Source organism: Eutrigla gurnardus (genome assembly GCF_963514095.1).
Source record: "Eutrigla gurnardus genome assembly, chromosome: 14".
Taxonomy (NCBI): Eukaryota; Metazoa; Chordata; class Actinopteri; order Perciformes; family Triglidae; genus Eutrigla; species Eutrigla gurnardus.
Window position 1 is genome coordinate 25,733,749 of NC_139937.1, and position 19,992 is coordinate 25,753,740.

The 19,992-nt window shown below is 41.2% G+C and overlaps 1 protein-coding gene across 2 annotated transcripts; it reads right to left on the reverse strand.

Moving 5' to 3' along the window:
• Positions 1–9,568: 9,568 nt before the first annotated feature.
• Positions 9,569–16,308, reverse strand: ifnlr1 (interferon lambda receptor 1). Of its 2 annotated transcripts, none has more exons than XM_084026706.1 (7): positions 16,000–16,308; positions 15,160–15,286; positions 13,249–13,421; positions 12,991–13,175; positions 12,556–12,697; positions 11,559–11,689; positions 9,569–11,180 (listed from the first exon to the last, which is right to left on the reverse strand). In XM_084026706.1, exons 1-7 carry the CDS (start codon positions 16,046–16,048, stop codon positions 10,260–10,262), a joined length of 1,728 nt encoding a protein of 575 aa, XP_083882832.1. In that variant the 5' UTR covers positions 16,049–16,308; the 3' UTR covers positions 9,569–10,259. The 2 variants fall into 2 exon arrangements, with proteins under 2 accessions (XP_083882832.1, XP_083882831.1); XM_084026705.1 differs by having other exon boundaries at positions 15,160–15,289.
• Between the last annotated feature and the right edge of the window lie 3,684 nt (positions 16,309–19,992).

A 19,992-nucleotide genomic window follows, 5' to 3' on the forward strand; every position in this document is an offset into this window, starting at 1 on the left:
GTCTCACGTCTCAGTATTACCTCTCGCTGTCTGTCTGTCCACCTCGCCGTCTCCTGTCGCTGTGACTCTTGATGAAGCGGTGAGGGTGACCCCGAACACAAAGTGTCCTTCGGTGCCAAGAATGTGGACGACACAATGCTCTCCCATTCTTAAGTTGGTAAATATAGACGGATGACACCTCCCCCACACGGTCCCAAATGAACGCAACAAAACCACAACAGGCACGGACGCACAGTCGTTTTACAGGCGGCTCCGAGGACAAGCGGCTAAGAGATGACAATGGCTCTCCGTCCAATAAGAGAGAGGCTGGACTCAATGACAGCTGAAACCAGCAGCTGGAACAGCCTTGGGAGAAACAACTGGCTGCGGTCTGCTCAGTAAATGTCACTAAAAGCAATATATTTATTTATATCAGCTCACTTGATAACAAGGATGCAAAAATAAAGGCTGGGAGAAATGCCAAGGTGGACGAGAGAGGAGACTGAGGGTTGTGGAGAGAGAGAGAAAAGGAAGCTGTTAAGTAGGAAATTAGTCCGAGAGCGAGGCTCGGATCATTGGGTTCCTCCTTATTAAAAATCTGACCCTGGACTATTAAAAAAGCAAGAGGTTAATAACGGTGGAGCCGCCCGATTCTACTGTTATACTCCACCCTTCGGTGTTCTTATCTCTTGTATTCCTTGATAATATGAAAAAAAATATGATTGCCAGGGAAATTGTATACAAATATTTGTGGTTCCCATCATCTGGTGACCAAACTAATGACATTCTCATCAGCCATATATATTATATTAATTGAATTCTGTTTGCTTTACTATACATTTACTGTGTTGGTATCATGAGATGATGTTGTACTTGATTTGACTTGCAGTCATCCTTGCACCATCGCCCTTTACTGTGTTTTCCTTCTTCTCACCTCCTTTTACAGTGATCTTTAGTTAGTTTAACTTCCTGGATCTTCTCCTCTCTCCTGTCTCATTGAACAGGCTCCTCTGTCTGGCAGATTTTTTTAGGGTTCATTAGAACTGTGTGTGTGTGTGTGTGTGTGTGTGTGTGTGTGTGTGTGTGTGTGTGTGTGTGTGTGTGTGTGTGTGTGTGTGTGATCTTCAGAGCGCTTCTGAAAAGTTTTCTTTCATTTGTTCTGCAAACAGAAATGTTATCAAAGCCCAGCTTTTTAAAATTGAAATGATGAGTTTCATTCTGGCTGTGTGGGTGTGTGTGCTCAAAAGTTTTTTTTTTTTTATTCTTTCTTTCTCTACAAATAATTTGAAGGGAGCCACTATTTCCTTTTTGTATTGGGCTTTTCAGAGTCATTACATTTGGACATTACAGTTGTACAATAGGTCATTTAAGTCCTTGTATAAGAAGACAAAAAAACGAATTAAAACCAATCGATGTCTGCAAGCTTTGAGTAAGAAAGAAGGTGAAGAAAATATGAAAGGATCTCAAATACGTCAATAGTGCTTTTGTGAATCACATTTAATCCAGGCTAGTTTGTGGAAAGGATTAGCGTGCTGTTATTAAATTCTTGTAAATGCAGGTAGTGTGTGACATCTCTCATAAAGGCAGAGTCGGTTGGAGCCTGTGCTTGCTTCCAGTCTACTTATATCAGACTGTGTGCTATATTAAAATATAATATCATATAATATTATTGTGTTATATTAAAAGGTGGTTTGCACAACATCAGATCCATCAGTGGATTAGGATTTACAGGTTATTCCATGAGATAGCTATTCAAAAATGCTATTTGTTGTTGTTTTTAGACAGTGCCAGAAAATATCGGCAAATAAGGCTGGTGAGTGCCCAGTGTCGCAAGCAGGGTTTATATTTGGATACATTTTTACATAATCGGTGTAATTTCAGCAGCAGAAACCTACGCCTAGCACAGAAACAGAGGATTATAGGCTGCTACTGTGCCACTGGGCATCCGTCCATAGTTCTTCTGTGATAGCTGGGGATGTCACAGGAAGTGATGCTTCGGCACCAAGTCATTTCAGTCTTTTTCTGTCTGCAGTACCCAGGCGACAACCTTCAGTGAGAAAGCAACCCTACTTCTCACTTGATTTATTATCTCAGTAAACATTGTAAACATGAGTTTATGGTCTGAATGGGTAGTTTCAAGTCTTGTTCAATACAGCATGATGTTCATTTTGTAAATTATGGTCCATTTAGAGACAAATAGACCATAAAGCAGGGGATGTTTAAGGGCGGGACTTGCTAACGTCGCTACCATGCTATGAATGCAATTACTTCTGAGATGACTTTAACACATAGCAGTAAAGTTGACTTTGAATTCTAGAAGTTAACTTTGTTGATAGCTTCTCACCAGACACCAGATGGATCCAGATCCAGTAAGGTTGCTAATCGTGGTACCGCTCTGCAGCTTGTGTTTGTCAGATCCACCCGTCGCTCGTCCGCTGTCCAAATATGGTCATTTCCGTTCACTGGTTGCAGAGATTCTTCAAAACTATAGTCCACAAACCGTCGGTAGGCCACAAACGCTTTCCCTTCGTTCCGGGGGCGATAGAAAATGTTCTTGGGACAAACAGAGATCTTCCCGGAAGCTTTCTGGACCAAAGGGATTTTTGTATACATGTATGTTTAACTATCACTCAGTAAGTGACAAATTGAAAGTTGACGCCCTACGGTCTGAAAGCAGTTTATTACTGTTTACATGGTGCATGTTTGGGTGGCCAGTGGGGCTGGAATGAAAGCATGCAGGGGCTGCGAGGAAAGACGGCATCACTCAAGGCAACAGCATCATGGAAGGGTGGGGGTGGTTATTTATATGCTTTAGTGGCTACACCTGTCCCTGGAATATCAACACACAATACAAGCAGTGTTTGCCAGGCCTTCTCTTCGTATCATACATCAGCAGTGACTGTTTGACTAAGAATAACTACACTAAGGTTGTCACAATACCACAATCTTTAGTATTAAAAATAACATATTTGATACCTATTTCGACACCACAGCAAAAAGACAAAAAAATAAATAACTAAATAAAAAATGTGTCCTAGCCATACAAAGAGAATTTCTTTTCTTCTTTTGTTGAAAAATAACAACCTGCTGGTACCTTCCTCCATAACAGTGAGGAAGAAGTAGAGTTCTCATTAAAACAACATTATGACTGTTCACTGCATGCCAAATTAATCAGAGCACACAAAGCCAAATAGTATCGGTTGCAGACAAGCAATGTGGTTTTTAAAAGACTATTTGTTTTTTTTATTTAACAGAGTCCGGTGCAGCGCTCACCTCATATCAAAGGGTGGGGGGGATCAATGAGGGCAAAACACGGCATCACCGATCTGGTTTAACCAAATATATCTCTCATGTAGCTCAGCTAAAGACACAAAACCACAGAATCTGTTCACTAACGAGCCTGTTACTGATAACGTTGTATTCACTTCACCTGTCTCTGCTGTGTGTGTGTGTGTGTGTGTGTGTGTGTGTGTGTGTGTGTGTGTGTGTGTGAGAGTGTGTGTGTGTGTGTGTGTGTGTGTGTGTGTGTGTGTGTGTGTGTGTGTGTGTGTGTGTGTGTGTGTGTGTGTGTGTGTGTGGCAGCCCCACCAACACTCAGTGAAACAAGAGAAGAGGATATTAATGATGTGTGAAATTTTAGCTCCAGTTAGGTGGTGCGTTCACTGCTGGAAAGAATCCTGGAATACTCACAGGAGTGAATTCAGTACTTTCAGTACCATCAAATGTATAATTAACAGAGGTGGTATTGTGTCTTTTGACAACCTAACTACAAGGACAAACCACCGGAGGGCCACCTTTTTTTTATTAGTTTTTTCCTGTTATAAGACTCTGCAGCTTCCCGGTCCACCAGGAACATCCCATGTCAGTTTTGTCTCCTTCTTGAAAGCGCTGAGTCAGCAGAACATTTTTAACACTTCTTACCAAGAAGTTTTCTGAAGTGCTGCCATGCTTCAAGACTCAACCAGTGCAGCGTCTGTGCCTGATTTACTTAGACCACTTCTGCAAATCAATTTGGTTGCACTTTCCCAGAGCGCCCGGAGCACAAAATATGTAATGTCATTTTGTGCATGTACCAGGTGAAACATGTATGGAAAGCCAACCAGGGAGTGTTTTATCAATGATTAATGCCTATTCACAATTCATGCTTTTACTGGCATAAATTATAAATAAAAGCCAGAGTCGGAGTGAGTGTGTGGCAAACATTTATACCCTGATGGATGTTCTCACAGATGCCAAGGATATCATACCCTTAATGTATGGGGTATGTGTGATATGCCAGCTGTGTTTATGTCAGTTTGCAGGAAGTGAGCGACAGAAGTGGAGGATAATGGAACAGCATGGAAAGGTTGACATGTATAGCTTGTTTGAAAGCCTCCATCTGAAATATTTATTTATAGGCCTTAAAAAAACAATAACCCACAAAAGAACTGTAGCGCTTTGAATAGAGTTGATGGTATTACATGGAACTGCTGTTTAATCTCATTACACTCAGTTCAATGCAGTGTTTGCATACAAACTGTTATGTTCTAAAGTCTGTGCTCTCATAACAGAAAATCCCCACACACCCTATTTGTAATAGCGTGATGGAGGCTCGTGTTAATGTTTTTCTGTTTCCTCACTTTGCAGCTCGTGTTTACAGTAAATGTGGCGTGACATGAGCCAGAGGCCAGGATATGAAGGGATATCAATTTAATATTGTAGTGGCATAACTTATATATAATAATATCCCCATTTCAAAAAGTTTTTCATGCAATGATTCTGTCATTTCTATGAAGCGTATCCTCTTAGTGGCTCTCAATACTTTTTAATATACCACAGATCCAGCCCTCACCCAACACTTCTACTCCTCTTTGTCTATAAATCTAATCTGCTAACATATCCTAACAGATAGCATTTATCTATATTCTTGCATGTTTCATTTTTCTGTTTATATTGTATAGTTTGTATATTCTTCACACCCATGTGCTATTTAGTGCTTCTTCACTGTCTATAGTGTCTTTAACTTTTAGTCCATCCCATGCAGGACTACAATGCCCTTCATGTTTAGCCCCACAGATTCAAGTGTCACCTGTGATGGTTAGAAAGTGAGTTATCCATCTCACAACATTGGCAAGCTGAGAATGGACACGCGGTGTTCAACAGCCGTCTGTTTCAACAGCGAAGAGATCATCGTTCCACAGGGAATCGTCTCGCTGGGAACTAAATATTACAAAACTTTCCTCTCATCTTCTCATCCCCGTGATTGGGCCCAGAATAGATCTTTATGGACACCAAAGTCTCCTGGATGATCCATCATTTCCTGGCCGGCCTTGACAGCTGTTTCCATGCCTTTTTCTAATCAAGGACCCATTAAGAGCCCATTAGAATGCAAGCGAGGAGAGGGAGGGCGCGATGTGATTGCATCCAATTACATGTAGACTTCAATTCATCAAGTGATTTGGGCTGGTGGAGAGGTAGGTGCCAAGTCTAAGTGGACAAGTATATATATATATATACATGCAGAGGGTATATAGACACTGCCACACACTTCTATAGCTCATAAGTAATGATGGAGAAAGATTTCTGTTTTTTTAGCGTCTGTACATTGTTTTCTTTAGGAAAATCCTGCATAATATACCTTTAACTGCATGCTATTTTACTCAGTGCAGATGAAGCTAATTTGTACAGGAAAATTCCTGGGCAGCCATGAGGGCAAAACGGCTTCAGCGATCTGTTTTAACGCAATATTCTCTGGTCTATCTCAGCTAAAATCACAGGAAAACCAAATCCATCAGCATGTCTGTTGTTCACTACCACACTACAACGGTATCTACACCTGTCTCTCCGCTGTACATGTGGGGAACACGAGAGCAGAGGATATTAATGGTAATGTGAGATTTTAGCAGTGAGCTGCTGCAGAATGAATATTGGAGGAACGGCGAGCAACACTGGTACAGACTTTCATCATTCATGCTTTGTCTTTCCATTATCTCATGAGAGTAAATGAGAAACGGCCATCAAATAACGTCATGGTGCCATATCAAACTCGGAGATCCGAGTACAAAATCATTAGCAGTGAGGCATGAATTCATTTCAATGGACCCAGTTAACTCGATGCACCTTATCAGAAAAGATAAATGTAGAAGGAAAGATGGCTACCGCCAAGATAGGGTGAGCGTCGGATGATAGTTTTATGATGAAGACACCCAACGTATCCTTGTTCTGTCCGCATCTTCAAACATTCTCTGAAGGGGTGCCATTTCTTCAAAGGAGGTTTTTTTAATGTGTTATCTCCCAATGCTGGAACTTGCATTAAATATGGATAGTGAATATTATAAATTTGGCAATCAAACCACGTGTTCCCCAAAATAGTCTTGTGACGAGCTGCTTTGGGGTTTAAACCTCAAAGAAGAAGAACATTTAAGGGCATATATCATGTTTCAAGGGCACATTGCAGTGTGTGTTGTTTATTCTGAAGGAAGAAAGAATGAAAGTATGCACACTGAACTCTTCACCCAGCCGTTAATGTAATTTATAAGTGTGAAACCGGTATGCCTCCTATTCAGTGGCCGTCATTATGATGCATGCCAGGCAAACACACCCAGTTGTGATTGAAATGTGTGCTGAAGCACCGGGTTCATCAGATCCACCACTCCCCCATTCAAAGTTCTAAGCCTGCGGGACTCTAGAGGGCCCTGCAATCTCCCCTTCCATCTTCTTGGGAGAGCTGAAAGACGAGAGAGACGCAAAGAAAAGAGCCTGTCAGAGCTGCCGGCCGAGTTAAAAACTGTATTTTAGACAGAAGATGGAGATAGAGGAAAAGAACAGGATGAAAAGCTGGACAACGGGCCCTTTCCATGTATCTCACCCTTTCCCCTGCGGTGTGCTGTCAGCATGGAGGCTACGAGTTAGCATCTTCTTCCCCCGGTATCACTCCTCTTCACCATTTTACATCCCGTTCCTCTTGGAGGTAGTTGTCCCAAATCTAAACCTATGTCTTTGTCTATCTACCTCCCACTTCCTCCCACTCACAGGAGTGATTTCACATTTTCATGTTTTTTTTTTATTTGTTTTTTGCCACATTGAACTTTGCTGGTGTGTTGCCAGTTCCAGCCCTCCACTCGTGTCAAATCATCCTTTACCGCGCCTGCTTTTTTCCCCTATACTTCTGCATCAGCACTATTTTCCACTACAAGCACAGAGCCCACTCACATGTCAAGGGCAGCTTAGCTGACTTGATCTCAAATAGTAGAAGAGAAGCGTCGTGTTCATTGACATGCTTGGGCTTTGATGGAGAGAAGGTCTGAGAATGCCTAAAGGCTGTGAAATACAACAGGTTTTTTTGTTCTGTTTGCACAGAACAAGAAAGAATAATGTATTAGCAGCCCTCAACATCATCCACTTCTACTGTAGCTGTACTTCTACTTCAGCAAAACCTTGTCTGCTGTATACCTGTAGCATCCCTGAATATAACCTCGTAAAAGATGGAGCCGAACGGAACAAAGACGCCCTCGTGAAGTCGCTGTCGAAGCCTCGTCGACCCGGCTTTATCTGTGACAGCAGATTGCGTGGATTGAAAGTTTAATTTGTATTTATCCATGCATAACCTACGAAGGTTTTTAGTGATTTCTAGGCAACCTGCCATCCATCTGAGCTCCTGACGTGCTCCTAATATAACAGTTGATACTGTGCTGCAGGAGTGATGACATTTTTCTGTTGTTAGAATTTAGCTTATGTCCTTGACAGTGTGCAGTATGTGCACTCAGTCACTGCAGTTTCTTGATATATGAAACTGGTCCTTTTGTCACATTGATTCATTCGTCTCTTCTTGTGACTATACTATTTGCCTTGATCAAAATATATTTAATATATAAAAGAGTAATTGTCTTTTTTTTTCAGCCCTGGAATGAGAATTGAGTCTCGGGACATATTTCATAACATAGAAATACGATGATTGGCAGACCTCTTTGTAAAGGTCTTTATTGATAGAGTATGTTTAACTTCCACTCTAGTTTTTATTGAAAATTATAACCTATCAGTTACTTCTTCCCCGTCGTCCCTGTGTGTATGAGGCCAGGCTGTAAAATATGACATTAGGGTATCTGGTAGCAGTTGTAATGAAGGAGCACACACCCGAAGCCTAAATTCTCTCTTTGTGCAGGACAGTTAAAAGGGGAGGATCACTTCCTCTTCTCGCTGCTCACAAAGAAAAGGACCTCACTTTTAAACTGTAGAGGAATCCCCTTCAAGCTTACAGAAGCCGCTCTGTCATCATTTCAAACCAGCTTTAAATCAACTGTGTCTTCTTCGTTGCAAACAACATGTTGGTTCAGTACGTCAGATTTCTACAGCGAGTTCTACTTTTTCCTTGAAAAAATAGCAACAGGCTGTTTAGTTGAACTTTGGATCCTTTACACAACCAACCTCAACAACTACTTCATTGTTTGGGACGGTGAATATGTACGGTATGCAGAGCTGTCAAAAGTACAGACATTGTTTACTCCAGTAGAAGTACAGAAAGTAGAATCAAACTTCTTTACTCAAGTAAAAAAGTACAACAATGTACTGTAAAAAGTATCCCTATGAAAAACATTTCTATTGGCTTTTTTTGAAACTGAATCTTAATAAATAAATAATCCATAATCCCCACAATTACTAAATTAAAATTAAAGTAACAAGGCTGTTTTGAAAATGTGAGGAGTAGAAAGTGAAAAAGTAAAACGCCAGAAGAAAGAAATACTCTAGTAAAGTACAGAAAATTATTCTTAAAGGTTCTTTAATATTTATTTTTCAGAATTTCAATAATACAGTCAGACTTTCCAACACACATTTAGTAAATATACAAAATCTCTAGAGACAAAATAACAATAAAGTTGTAGCTTAATAATACATTCATTCATTTACATTCATTCTGGACACTTTAGAGCACAATGCAGATGACCACAAGTACAATATTGTACAAGTACAATGTGTTTCAAGGCGCTGTTATTTCTTTACAACTGTTTGTAAAAGATTGTGCTCCGGCTATAACAAACCCAGCTGTTATCAGCGTGACTTAGGTTACACCGTGACCCCGCCTTCTAATATATCTTTACACACTGGTTTTACTTCCCCCGAAAGAAGAGCAAACAATGAGGATGACACAATGAGTTCATGAACTTTGTGAGCTAGAAAAAACGGGAAATATACATTTTTTATGTAGGCTTGTAGATGAAAACCTGATAATACTGAAATATGTTGGCGAGTGTAAAACGTACAGTGTGAATACATTCATATACAGTGGATATTCAGTCATTTTTTAAACGGCAAAAAAGGAGGTGATACACGTCGGACTGTGTCTAATGTCACAAAGCAATCAGGCTCGTTTTCATATCTAATCTTTAGGGCTGACCGTCCTTATTGTCATTTAAAATTGAGCAGATTGTGTTTGTGTATTTTAGAGAGTGTAATAAGTTGCAATAATGGGTCGCCCTAGTGACGGCACACATGCACACGCTGACTACGTGCGACCGCAGGGCTACTGAAAAAAAGAACGCTTGAAAAACTGGCCAGAATGCAAGGAAGCCATTTAAACTGCATTTAAACCACTTACAGTAAAATATAACTGCTGTCAAACACATTTAAACACATTTAAGCTTTAGATTTAAGCCACACAGCTTTAGACTTCACCATAACAATGTAAATGTTGACATGAAATATTCTGTAATATTATCACTGGGAGACACTTTATATCATAGAATTGCTGAATTCTCATATACACGATAAAAACATGACAACAGAAGTCCATAATGGATTATATTGGTTATAAAAGAAGTTAACTTAAGTTCAGCTTTCAACAATTTCAACAAAATACACTTCTCTGTCTGTCAAATAATGGTTTCACAAAATAACTGCATCCAAGTAAACAGTCACTTTAACAATCTATATACAAGTATGTCTTCAAATGTAATGTATTTATATTTACAACTGTGGATTAACGAATAAATAAAAACAGATTTACAGCAGAGCATAATGTGACTATATCACATCTGTGATATGAAATGTATTTAAACTCCAGATGTGGTTGTTAAATGTCTTAGTTGAGGATAGATTTGGTCTTTGTTTAAAGAAAGTTTTAACATCTGTCTGCATCATACAGCCGTTTTGTATTCACACTAAAACACCTGTCTCCCGTACTCCCATCAACTTCCTCCTGCCTTTTTTGTTTAAAAAGCGTGCGGCCATAAAACGTCCTCCATGTTATTTCAGGACCCCAAATGAGCAGAAGCAGGGTTTTGGTCTTAAATTATAGAGAGCGGGAGTTATTCCTGAATTTGTACCACCCAGCCTCCCAGAAGAATTTGCCTTGATCTCCCCTCTCCTCTTCTGTCTTCGTCTTCCTCAGCTTCATCCCCCGTCCAGGTCCACGGATAGTCTGTTTTTCTGTAACTGTCTCTGGATGCAGGCATCCAGGTTTGTTTGTAAGCTGATTCAAACACGGCATCACTAGGTGGCGTTTTCTGACATCCCTGGAGGAGATAAGGAGCGACGGGTTGAGAAGGTGAATAATTGGAGTTGCAGTAGGGCTCGGTTGGTGTGGTCACCGTACTGTCGTAACACCCTGAGTCCGACCACTCCGAGCTGTCGGAGCTCTTCATGGACACCAATGACGGCCCCTCCGTCTTGGAGTGTATGAGGTCAGATAAAAGAGGTTTTCTCTCCGGGGGGAGGGGTGGACCTTTGTCATCAGTGCAGTTCTGTAGCTGATAAATTAGTGAAGGCAACACAAGTTGTCCGTTGACATCCCGCACCGTTTCCAACAGCAGTGGCATGGCTGGATTCCTCTCACGGGGGTCCAGGTCAGATAACGGTGGTACTCCATGTGGGGTGGGCTTTGGACTCGCTCCACCTTCTCCACTGAAAGACACTGGTAGGTTACCGGTCAGTGGTTCAGCAGGGACATGGACGGCTACTACGCTGTAGATTTCAGAGGACTGGGCACTTCCGGCCTCGGGCTTTGGGGTTGAACCCGTGCCGACAGAAGAGCCACCGCTGTCTTGCCAGGCTTGGACGGGGATGTCCTGGGGGGAATAACCTCCAGACTTAACCCCGGTTATATTAGGATTCATCCGGATGGTTGCGTAAAATGTTTGGTCACTTTTAACGCAGACCTCGGCTTTGGAGATGCTGATGTTCCTGTCTGGAGGCTGCAGTACTCTGGGTGGGGTGCTGGAAGTGGTTATCTGTTCAGAAGATAAGGAAGACAGACACATCTATGTCAAATAAGGGCTTGGTTTTTGGAGATACCATATAGGTATTAATTTAGGTACGTAGGTGTGTTGGCTATACAAAGCCATGTACATACAAGATACATGGGATGTTTTTAAGAAAAATGCATTCATCACCGCACTACATTTCCTTCATTGAAAGCCTCATGAGTCATTGAAACTAAATCAGCGTTCTCAGTGTTTCAATGTCTTTAATTACTTCTATGTTGCTGCAACATGCAGGTGCTCTGATTGCGTGTACCGTAATTAAGGTGCCAGAGGACTTCATTTTTCCAGTAAGGTAACATTTCCTTGTTGACGCACCAAAGGACGCCGCAGAAAGAGGAGTCTTACCAATAGCTGTGGCACGCTCTTTTCCTTCCCACCCTTCACGTAGTTGCACATGCACACGACCGCCACCGTGATTATGGCGGTCAGAAGAGCAGCACTCACAAGGAGCCACGGCAAAAGCATCAGAGGATCACCTGAGAGGGGAGAGAGTCGGGGTCATGCACCAGTCTGGAAAATCAGATACCCTCAAGCTCTTTAAAATGGCAGGTTTTCAAAATTCCCAGTGTGACAAACACGCTTAGGCATGTTCTCAGAGTATCACTGGAGGATTCCTGTATGACGTAGGGTTGTTGTACCAGTATATATAAGTACTTCCCAGCAGTACTTACATGTTGGGTAACAGGAACTTACTTATTTCCCCTCTGCAAATAAAGGACATAGATTTACAACCCTTGCTATTGGGCTGTGATGTTGGGAAAATGGCTCTCGTCATGCTCGATGTGAAAAGTGTTAAATGAAATTGAATAAAACAGTTTCTTGTTGTATGACAACAATCGAGGAGGAAAAAAGGGATTTGAAAAAAACCCCCCAAAACTTTATACTATTGTTCATGAGTTAACCATTTTTAGATGCATGGATTCACAGTATGAACAATATCACAATTGAAGTCAATATCACAATATACTGGATGAAATGGGCAGATCTGATATCAAATACCATGATTTTAGTGCATAGCAATTTGGTACATCATGTATTTATTTGTTTTTACATTTTGTCCTACAAAATATGGAATGCTATATTTAAGTTACCTCACACATTAAAGAATGCCTCAGTCTCTTCCACACAGCGAGGCATACAGCTTATTAATAATTCTTAATAATAATTTGTTACTGGCCGATACCCAAAGCTCCAGCTACCGCTATTGATACGGAAAAAGTATGAGTGCATCGTTAATCCACACCTAAAATATATTGTATGCAGACAAGTGACCAAAATGAATGAGCTGATATGTTTTTTTGTACTTTTTGAGAGTGTGTGAGAGGAGAGGTTTTTTCCTCACCTGGCAGCGTGATGCAGAACTCGGTACGCTCGCTCTCCGGGCGACCCCATTCAGTCAAAGGCTTGTAGACCACATGGCCGCAGTACTCGGTCTGGTTGTTCTTCAGGTTGATGACGAAGCGGCCGGTTTTGCTTTGATTAGTCTGGAGATACGGGGTCAGACGGATGATTTGGTCCGTTGCAGGTTACACGGGTCAGATAAACAAGAAACAATTCAGCTCGACTCTCAGAGAACATGGGTGGGAATGACTGAAAAATCACATGAATCATTTTATTATGAAGTTAAAGCAGATAAATAATGAAATTCTACATTTTAATTGTTCTCACAGCGATGTATTTGTTTCATATCTATACGGTTTGTATCATGTCTTATGTGACGGCTTGTATGATGGACTGATTATTTGTACGGCATGTTTAGTTTGAAGTGGAGACTCACCTGTGCAGCCCACTTCGGGTGGGTGATTTTTAAGATATAAGAAGTTAAAGTTTTGTAGGGCCCATTTTTGCTGCTGGAGATGATGTCACCCACGGAGACTCCGTTTGGCCCCATCGGTAGTGTGACATTTACATGCAAGGATGACACTGTTGTGTATGTAGCCAAGATGGGTGGACCAAGAGTAGCTGTGGAAAAGAAAGATTCATTAACAAACATCTGGCTTGGAGTAAATACATGAACGGACGTGGAGATTCTTACTTTTTTCTATGGGTTTGAACCTCATGGTGCTGCAGTTAAAGCGGCCGTTAACGTACAGCTGAGCCCGGTAGTGGACGTCATGCACTGATGGCGTTTCTGCTGTCAGGTCACATGACAGAGCGGTAATGTTCTGACACTCCTTCTTTAGCTGGAATGGCTGCTCCTTAGTGTCACTATAAAAAACAGAAGAGGCGTAGTACGGTGTGATCAGACTGTGATACTGGAACCACAAAGACATGGCGGTACATCACAATATTCACTGGTACCAGAATCAAAATGTGTTTAATCGTCCATTGGATACAGTTGTTTATTCACTAGTTGCAGACTTCCAAACAGAGCTACCATTTGTTTTTGCACTGAGGCTGATTTGATGCTAGAATTCACTGCAGCGACTCCAGGTGACCGTGGACGGGAGGAAAGTCAACATGATGGGGTTTGGAACATGACAGTCGTCTGAGTCTCCGTCACGATGAATAATTAACAAGAGAACAAGATGATTTCCACTTTGTTGAGGCGATGTGTGGAGAGACCGAGTGAAACGATGAACAGAAATACATTTCAGCCTGGAAGCTCCATGAGCGTCTTCTTTGGATGAAGCGAGCAGAGTGTGGTGCGCTGCTAATGATGGAGAATGTGCCCTATAGCTACTCTTTAGTGGCGCGTCTGAGCCGGCGGCAGCGAGTGAAGCATGGTGCGATTAACTGTGCGCTACGTTTTTAGCACTGCATTTATAATGCCAAGAGTCATTTCTGGAAGAGAGAGAGGGACGAGAGGCGGCAAATGAAAATGAGAAATGCATTTTCACCCACACAAGATACAAGACGAGATCATAAAGAATAAGGCTGGCTGTGGCTCTATATTTCTTTTGTTATTTTTATTTTTAAATCCCTTGGTCTGTTTGTTGCTAATGAAGACATAAATATAAACAAAAACATTAAAAACAAAAATAATCTGATATATAAATTATATCATCATTTATAAAAAGGTTATTGTTTGAAAAAAAAGAACAATACTCATAGCCTGATTGGTAGACCTACTGATTTCTATACATGACTGCAGCTGATTTCTACTACATGTAAAAGTGTTATCATGCACATGTACGTTCCTTTTTCTTGAAATTACAGTCCCTTGTGAACGACGGGTGCGATCAGTTCATTGTTAACCAACATGTTTTCGGGCATCAAAACAAATCAAATAAATCCTACCAGCTCCCACCAAAGTCTGTTCTCCAATTAAACGCTTTACGTTTTCTTTATAAAGCAGATTTTTATCATCACTCACTTTTATAAATCCATGTGAAGCGCTCTTCACATCAGCATAAATTAGATCCACAACACAACAATTATCTAGAAGAAAATGCATTGCTTGTAAAGCTGGTTGCTGTTTCTAGTGAAAGGATATTTTTCTTTTTTTTAAAGCTGCAAGGGGACATAAATCTACGTTACATCACTGCCAGTAAACGTGTCAGAGAACAATGAGGATCAGTATTTACTGAAGGTTCTCTGGTGGAGCTCATCGAATCTTCCCTACCAAGCCTGTTTAGAAAGCGTTCCAACATATATATATGACACATATCTCCTCGCCTAAGTCAATGGCCCAACAACTGTAATCCTTTTTTTTTTCTGTAAAGGTTTTGGTCCTAATCAGCATGAGATTTGTGTGTATATAATATGTGCTAGTTATGATCCAACGTCTCCGTATCCAGTGTGTTCACACGGTTCCTACTCAGTTACCAGTCCAAGTCAAACTTTCATCCTACACCCCAGTGCCTTGACTCGGACACTATAGGAACTAAAAGAGTGTTTACCCTGCCTCGACCCACCTCTCCATTTGGATCTACATGTAGGCACAAAGGTGCAAGAGGGCAGTGAAGGTAAAGATGTAATGGTAATGACTCGTTCCAGCTCTTACTTCCAGTACCAGACGCTGTAGAGGACCTTTTCCCCCGGGACGGCAGGCTTCACGGGGTCCCACTGGAGTACGTTGTAAAAGTTCTTGGAGACAAAATCCACTTTCCCATCGCCGGTCAAAAGACATGCTGCTGGGAAAAAGGGCACATGCTAATGTTTCATTTTCGTTATATCCATAAAATTCAGGAATCCAAATCCTAAAATAAATGTCAGTTTGATAGAATAAAACATGTGTAGCTATGGAGGTTGGTGCTGAGGAAGTAAGGAGACTATTCTCTATTTTGACAAGAGCCGTAGACAAACTTTTCCCAAATTTTCAATCACATCACATAATGTAAAAACATTGGAAGCCCCGGCATCCCTCAGCCACCCACACATGAAGTCACCTCATTTTCACAGTATAGCTTCCAAAGCCGCCGCATACACCAGATCTCCTGAAGGAGATTGTGTAAGATGGACTTTGTTTCTGCTGGTGGCTGAAACTAAACACTAAACACGCATGCTGACGTACAGGGAAGGGATGCAGAACACCATCCTGTATTTATCGCTGGGCTTAGTCACACATAGACGGCATTTTCATGATGAGGTCATATACACGCAGCGATAAACCAAATCAGACCATGTTGTAGTTTACTGACCATGCAAAAGACTATAAGGTTGAAAATTACACACAGATGGGTTCTTTAAAATTCGCATTTTTACTTATCGATCTCTACCATTTAAAAAGATCCATGTCCTCATTTCATTCTGAGACTTTAGGTCTTGCACTGATTTTATTATTTATTCCTCCTGTCAACATCTGTAAATCAAAACATAGGTACATATTTGCTCCTCTACTCACCGTAGCAGAACAGGAGGAGGATTATGACTTTCATAGACCACATCGTCATTACGTATGTGGGTCACAAAAAAAACAAAGTCCAACTCTGAGTTCTCAACAAAAGCAACATACAACATACACCCCAATAAAAAAAATTAAAAAACCCTCAAAAATTCCTCAAAACAGAGCGGGAGTCAGTGTCCGACGGGCTGAAAGTCTTCAAGCTGTTCAGGGTTTGGGTGCATTTCTCCGGTCTCTGCCCGTCCACCATCGCTGGTCGTCCTGTGAAAGGAGTGGCTTTGCTCAGGTGTGCAGGTGTACTTTGGCACATGTTATCACTTTGTTCCTGTTTTTCTGCTTACTGTATGTTCCACCCACTTACATTCTCTCTCTGCAGACTTCCCTTTTCCTCCTTCCTCCTCCTCCTCCCTTCTTCACCTTGAGTCTCTCTCTCTCTCTGCTCGTCTTTCTGGTTTTTCTGTCCTGGTGTTTACTGGAAATTAAAAAGACTTTCAACTGCAAAAGACAGAAAGTGAAAGAACAGGTGTGTATGTCTGGTTTCAAGACCGCCGTGAACGTAGAGAGATAAACAAGCTGCTGCCGGCTCACAGACAAATTAATACATGTGTGAATCAGGATGTAATTCATTTTCAACGGCTTTAGAGTAGTGACTTATTGAGTTTTCACTACTACGAATCGAGGACCTGCCTAATCTGTTGTGTCTGATAGATACTTCTTCTTTATTGAAGTACAACTTTGATTTTTCTTATTTTGTCATATTGAAATGGTGCTTTGAAATGTTCTTTCCAACGTTATTGTCCATTCAGGAGCCTGCTAATTAAGAATCCTGGAATTAAATGTAGGATGCAAGGTTTTAGTTGCATGGTTAGCTGGTGGAAGAATCCCAGGAAGAGAGTTAGAAACAGTAGAGATGCAGATTTTAAGTGATTTCTTGAATCAATAGTCGTCCGCCTTAATAATACGAGCAGTAAGGATCAAGCAGGATCCACCAGGGATCCAGGGGGAACCTGTGAGACCAGAAAAACACAAATCTACATGGTGGATCAGGACAATAACAAAATAAAAAAGAATAAACGTGCATTGGTCTATTTGTACAAAAGTAAAACTGTCGAGACGTTTTGGTGTCGTGCTGCTTGTTTTGCACTGTTGATGCAGAATAATACACAATCTGTCGCTGTCAAGTAACAACAACAACAACGACAAAGTTTAATGAAATAGTCTGTACGACTGGAAAAGTAGAAGAGTGATGATTGGTGGAAGGGGGGGGATATTGCTGCATTAAAAAAAAGAACAACGAACAAGTGGAATTTCTCAGAGTGTCTTATGAGAAGAGTGGACAGGTACATCCATCAAAGCAGGCGCCAGCCACTTTCCAAGAATGCCTGATAGGGATTCTCATGGAAGACAACCCCGACTCGCAGGAAACACAATGACTCGCTCATTAAATCTTCCACCTGGCAGGGAACTGACCTCTGGAACACCTTCTGTGAATGGAATGCAACTCATGTTATGTAATGTTGTGTAGCGTGGGAACAGTGTATTGTGTGAACAGATTTAACACTATTTAAAGATTTAATTAGTGCATTGGGATGTTTGAGCTCTTGGCAATTACTCAACTTAAATAGCTTTTAGTGTGTGCATGTGAACATTACAGCCACATTATATCGCGTCACCGTATCAACATGCTTCTTTGGCTAATGTTCAGAAAGCCCCGAACACATTTCCTTTATCTGTAGAGCAGATTGTTCGTTGGTTACAGAAATCGTATGTGGAGCATTACCGAGTAAATCACATAATTAAAACGTATTGCTTCACCCCGACTGTGTGCCGCTCCCATCACAGCGGGAGAGCTGCTATCTAGAATGAGACACCTTCCAGCTCACCTGTTGCACTGTTGTTGTGTTTAATTCAATTAAATGTATAATTGGTTTAGCTCAGAAGCCTGTATCGCCCTGGGAGTTATACCGTGTCACTAAATCCTTACTTATGTGGCAAAGAAATCGAAGAATTGAAGAAAACAGCAAGTTGACAATGATTTCATTTAGAAGAACTGCCGTCTGAACTCTGTGGGTGTTTTAAACCGTTTTAAAAACCACTGCTTTCTCTAAAACAGTTGGGGGGTTGTCTTTTTACATCTTCTTGAAAACTTTTTCATAACCTTTAGTAACTTTCTCTGCATAATACAATTAAATAAATTCTATTTTTAATTTGTTAAATCAGCTCTTGAAGAAGCAATTGTGACTTTGGTTACTGACCTGTTCCAGCAGATTTAGTTAAATAACAAACTAGTCCAAAATGTTCTTTTCTCTGTCAATAACCTGGGAAGATGTTCACGGATCACATTACCTGCTGTTCAGAAAGAAAAGCAAGAAAGGCTAAACATATTCACCAAACTGTGTCTGCATTCAAGTTGCTTTGAATGAAAGCATTATTACAGTAAAACTGTGCCTCGAAAGTGTCCTAACAGTACTTTACATTCATGTCTTTACAGCTTTTATGTTTCTAGCAAGGAAATGTATTCTGCATTCTTCAAATGAATGAATTGCAATCATCTCCCACCGGCTCATTTCCCCTTAAAACAAAGCCACTTCTCAGTGTGACTCCTCGTCTCTAAAATGTCTGTGAGCAGTTCAACCAAAGTGTTTTCCCCTTCTTGCATCTTAAATGAGAAGTTACATGTTATTATATCATCAAAGAAATTGGCTCAACTGACTTTTAGTCAATCTGCATACGGCACATTTAAAACCACTTCTACTCCTGATTAGATGACTGCTTCCTCTCGTCCACAGCGAGACCATTCAGTCAGACGCTTACGAACACAAAGGAAGTGATCAATCTAATCTCACGGAGAGTGACAGACTCTAACCGGAGGACGTTCTCCTTAAATACGTGCCATAACGGCAGCCACCATTACTCAAATTGCCTCTGCAAGAATAACATGTAATTAATGGCACCAAAGCAAAGACAATCTCCTTTTCCTAATCTCGTTTTAACTCCTCGTTGGTTTCAGTCTTTTCCTAATACTGCATGTTCTGATCCGTGTACACAGTCGGTCTTATCGTCGGCTGTTTTCCAGGTCAGTATAATCACAGGCGACACAATCCCGGCAGTGATTTGCTCTGATGGTTGACTTTAATTAGGTCGTTGTTTGACCACTCTCCTGTAACCCCCTGTCATCACAATAAGCCACCTGGCTGCAAAATGATAAAGGTTTGTAAACCTTGAAGATCACGTTGGCTTTAAATCACAAGTGGTTTTAGTCGTGGGGGTTGAGTGCGACGCCGAGTCGGCTTAAGTGTCTTTTGAAAGCGAGGGAATGACTTGTTGTGGAGTAAGAAAAGACCAAATGTTTATAAACATCAGATAACATGAACATAACAGAGAACATTTTTTGGTTTATCTAGTTTGAAATTTGAAAGCACCATCGTGATAAAACCAGCACTCATAAGTTAGCTTGGGTTGCAATAATCAGTGAATCTCCCCTTTGCTGCACACTTTGACACCATCTCCAGTGTGCCTTGTTGTTTTCACTCTATTGTGAGTTAGATTATGAGCGAGTCCGTTCTCCTTTTTATCCCTCCGTCACCAAATGAATTCTCGTCGGTGGCGTCCCGGAGAGGAGGAGAGCTTTGATGTGGTTGGGACACTAGCTGAGGAGATGTGATGTTACTTCTGTAGGTTCGTGCACGTTCAAGGACCCTCATCAATGAATAATCCGTTTCGCTGTCGCAGCAAATCAAATGCATCTTGCATCTCTCGCCTCGCAGGCCTGTTTGAGTCAAAAACCTGAGCCGACGACCTTTGATCTCATTGGGTAAACACAGGTTGACTCCTGGCTCTGGATCAGCTCTCGGGTTGTGGGGAAACCAGATTTCTATTTGAAATGCGATGCAGCAGAATCCATCTTACCAATTTTTCTTTTTTTGTGTGTTTTCGAGCAGTCAGAATTTCTGTAGAACACATATTTCTTCCCAATGTTCTCTACTCTAAACT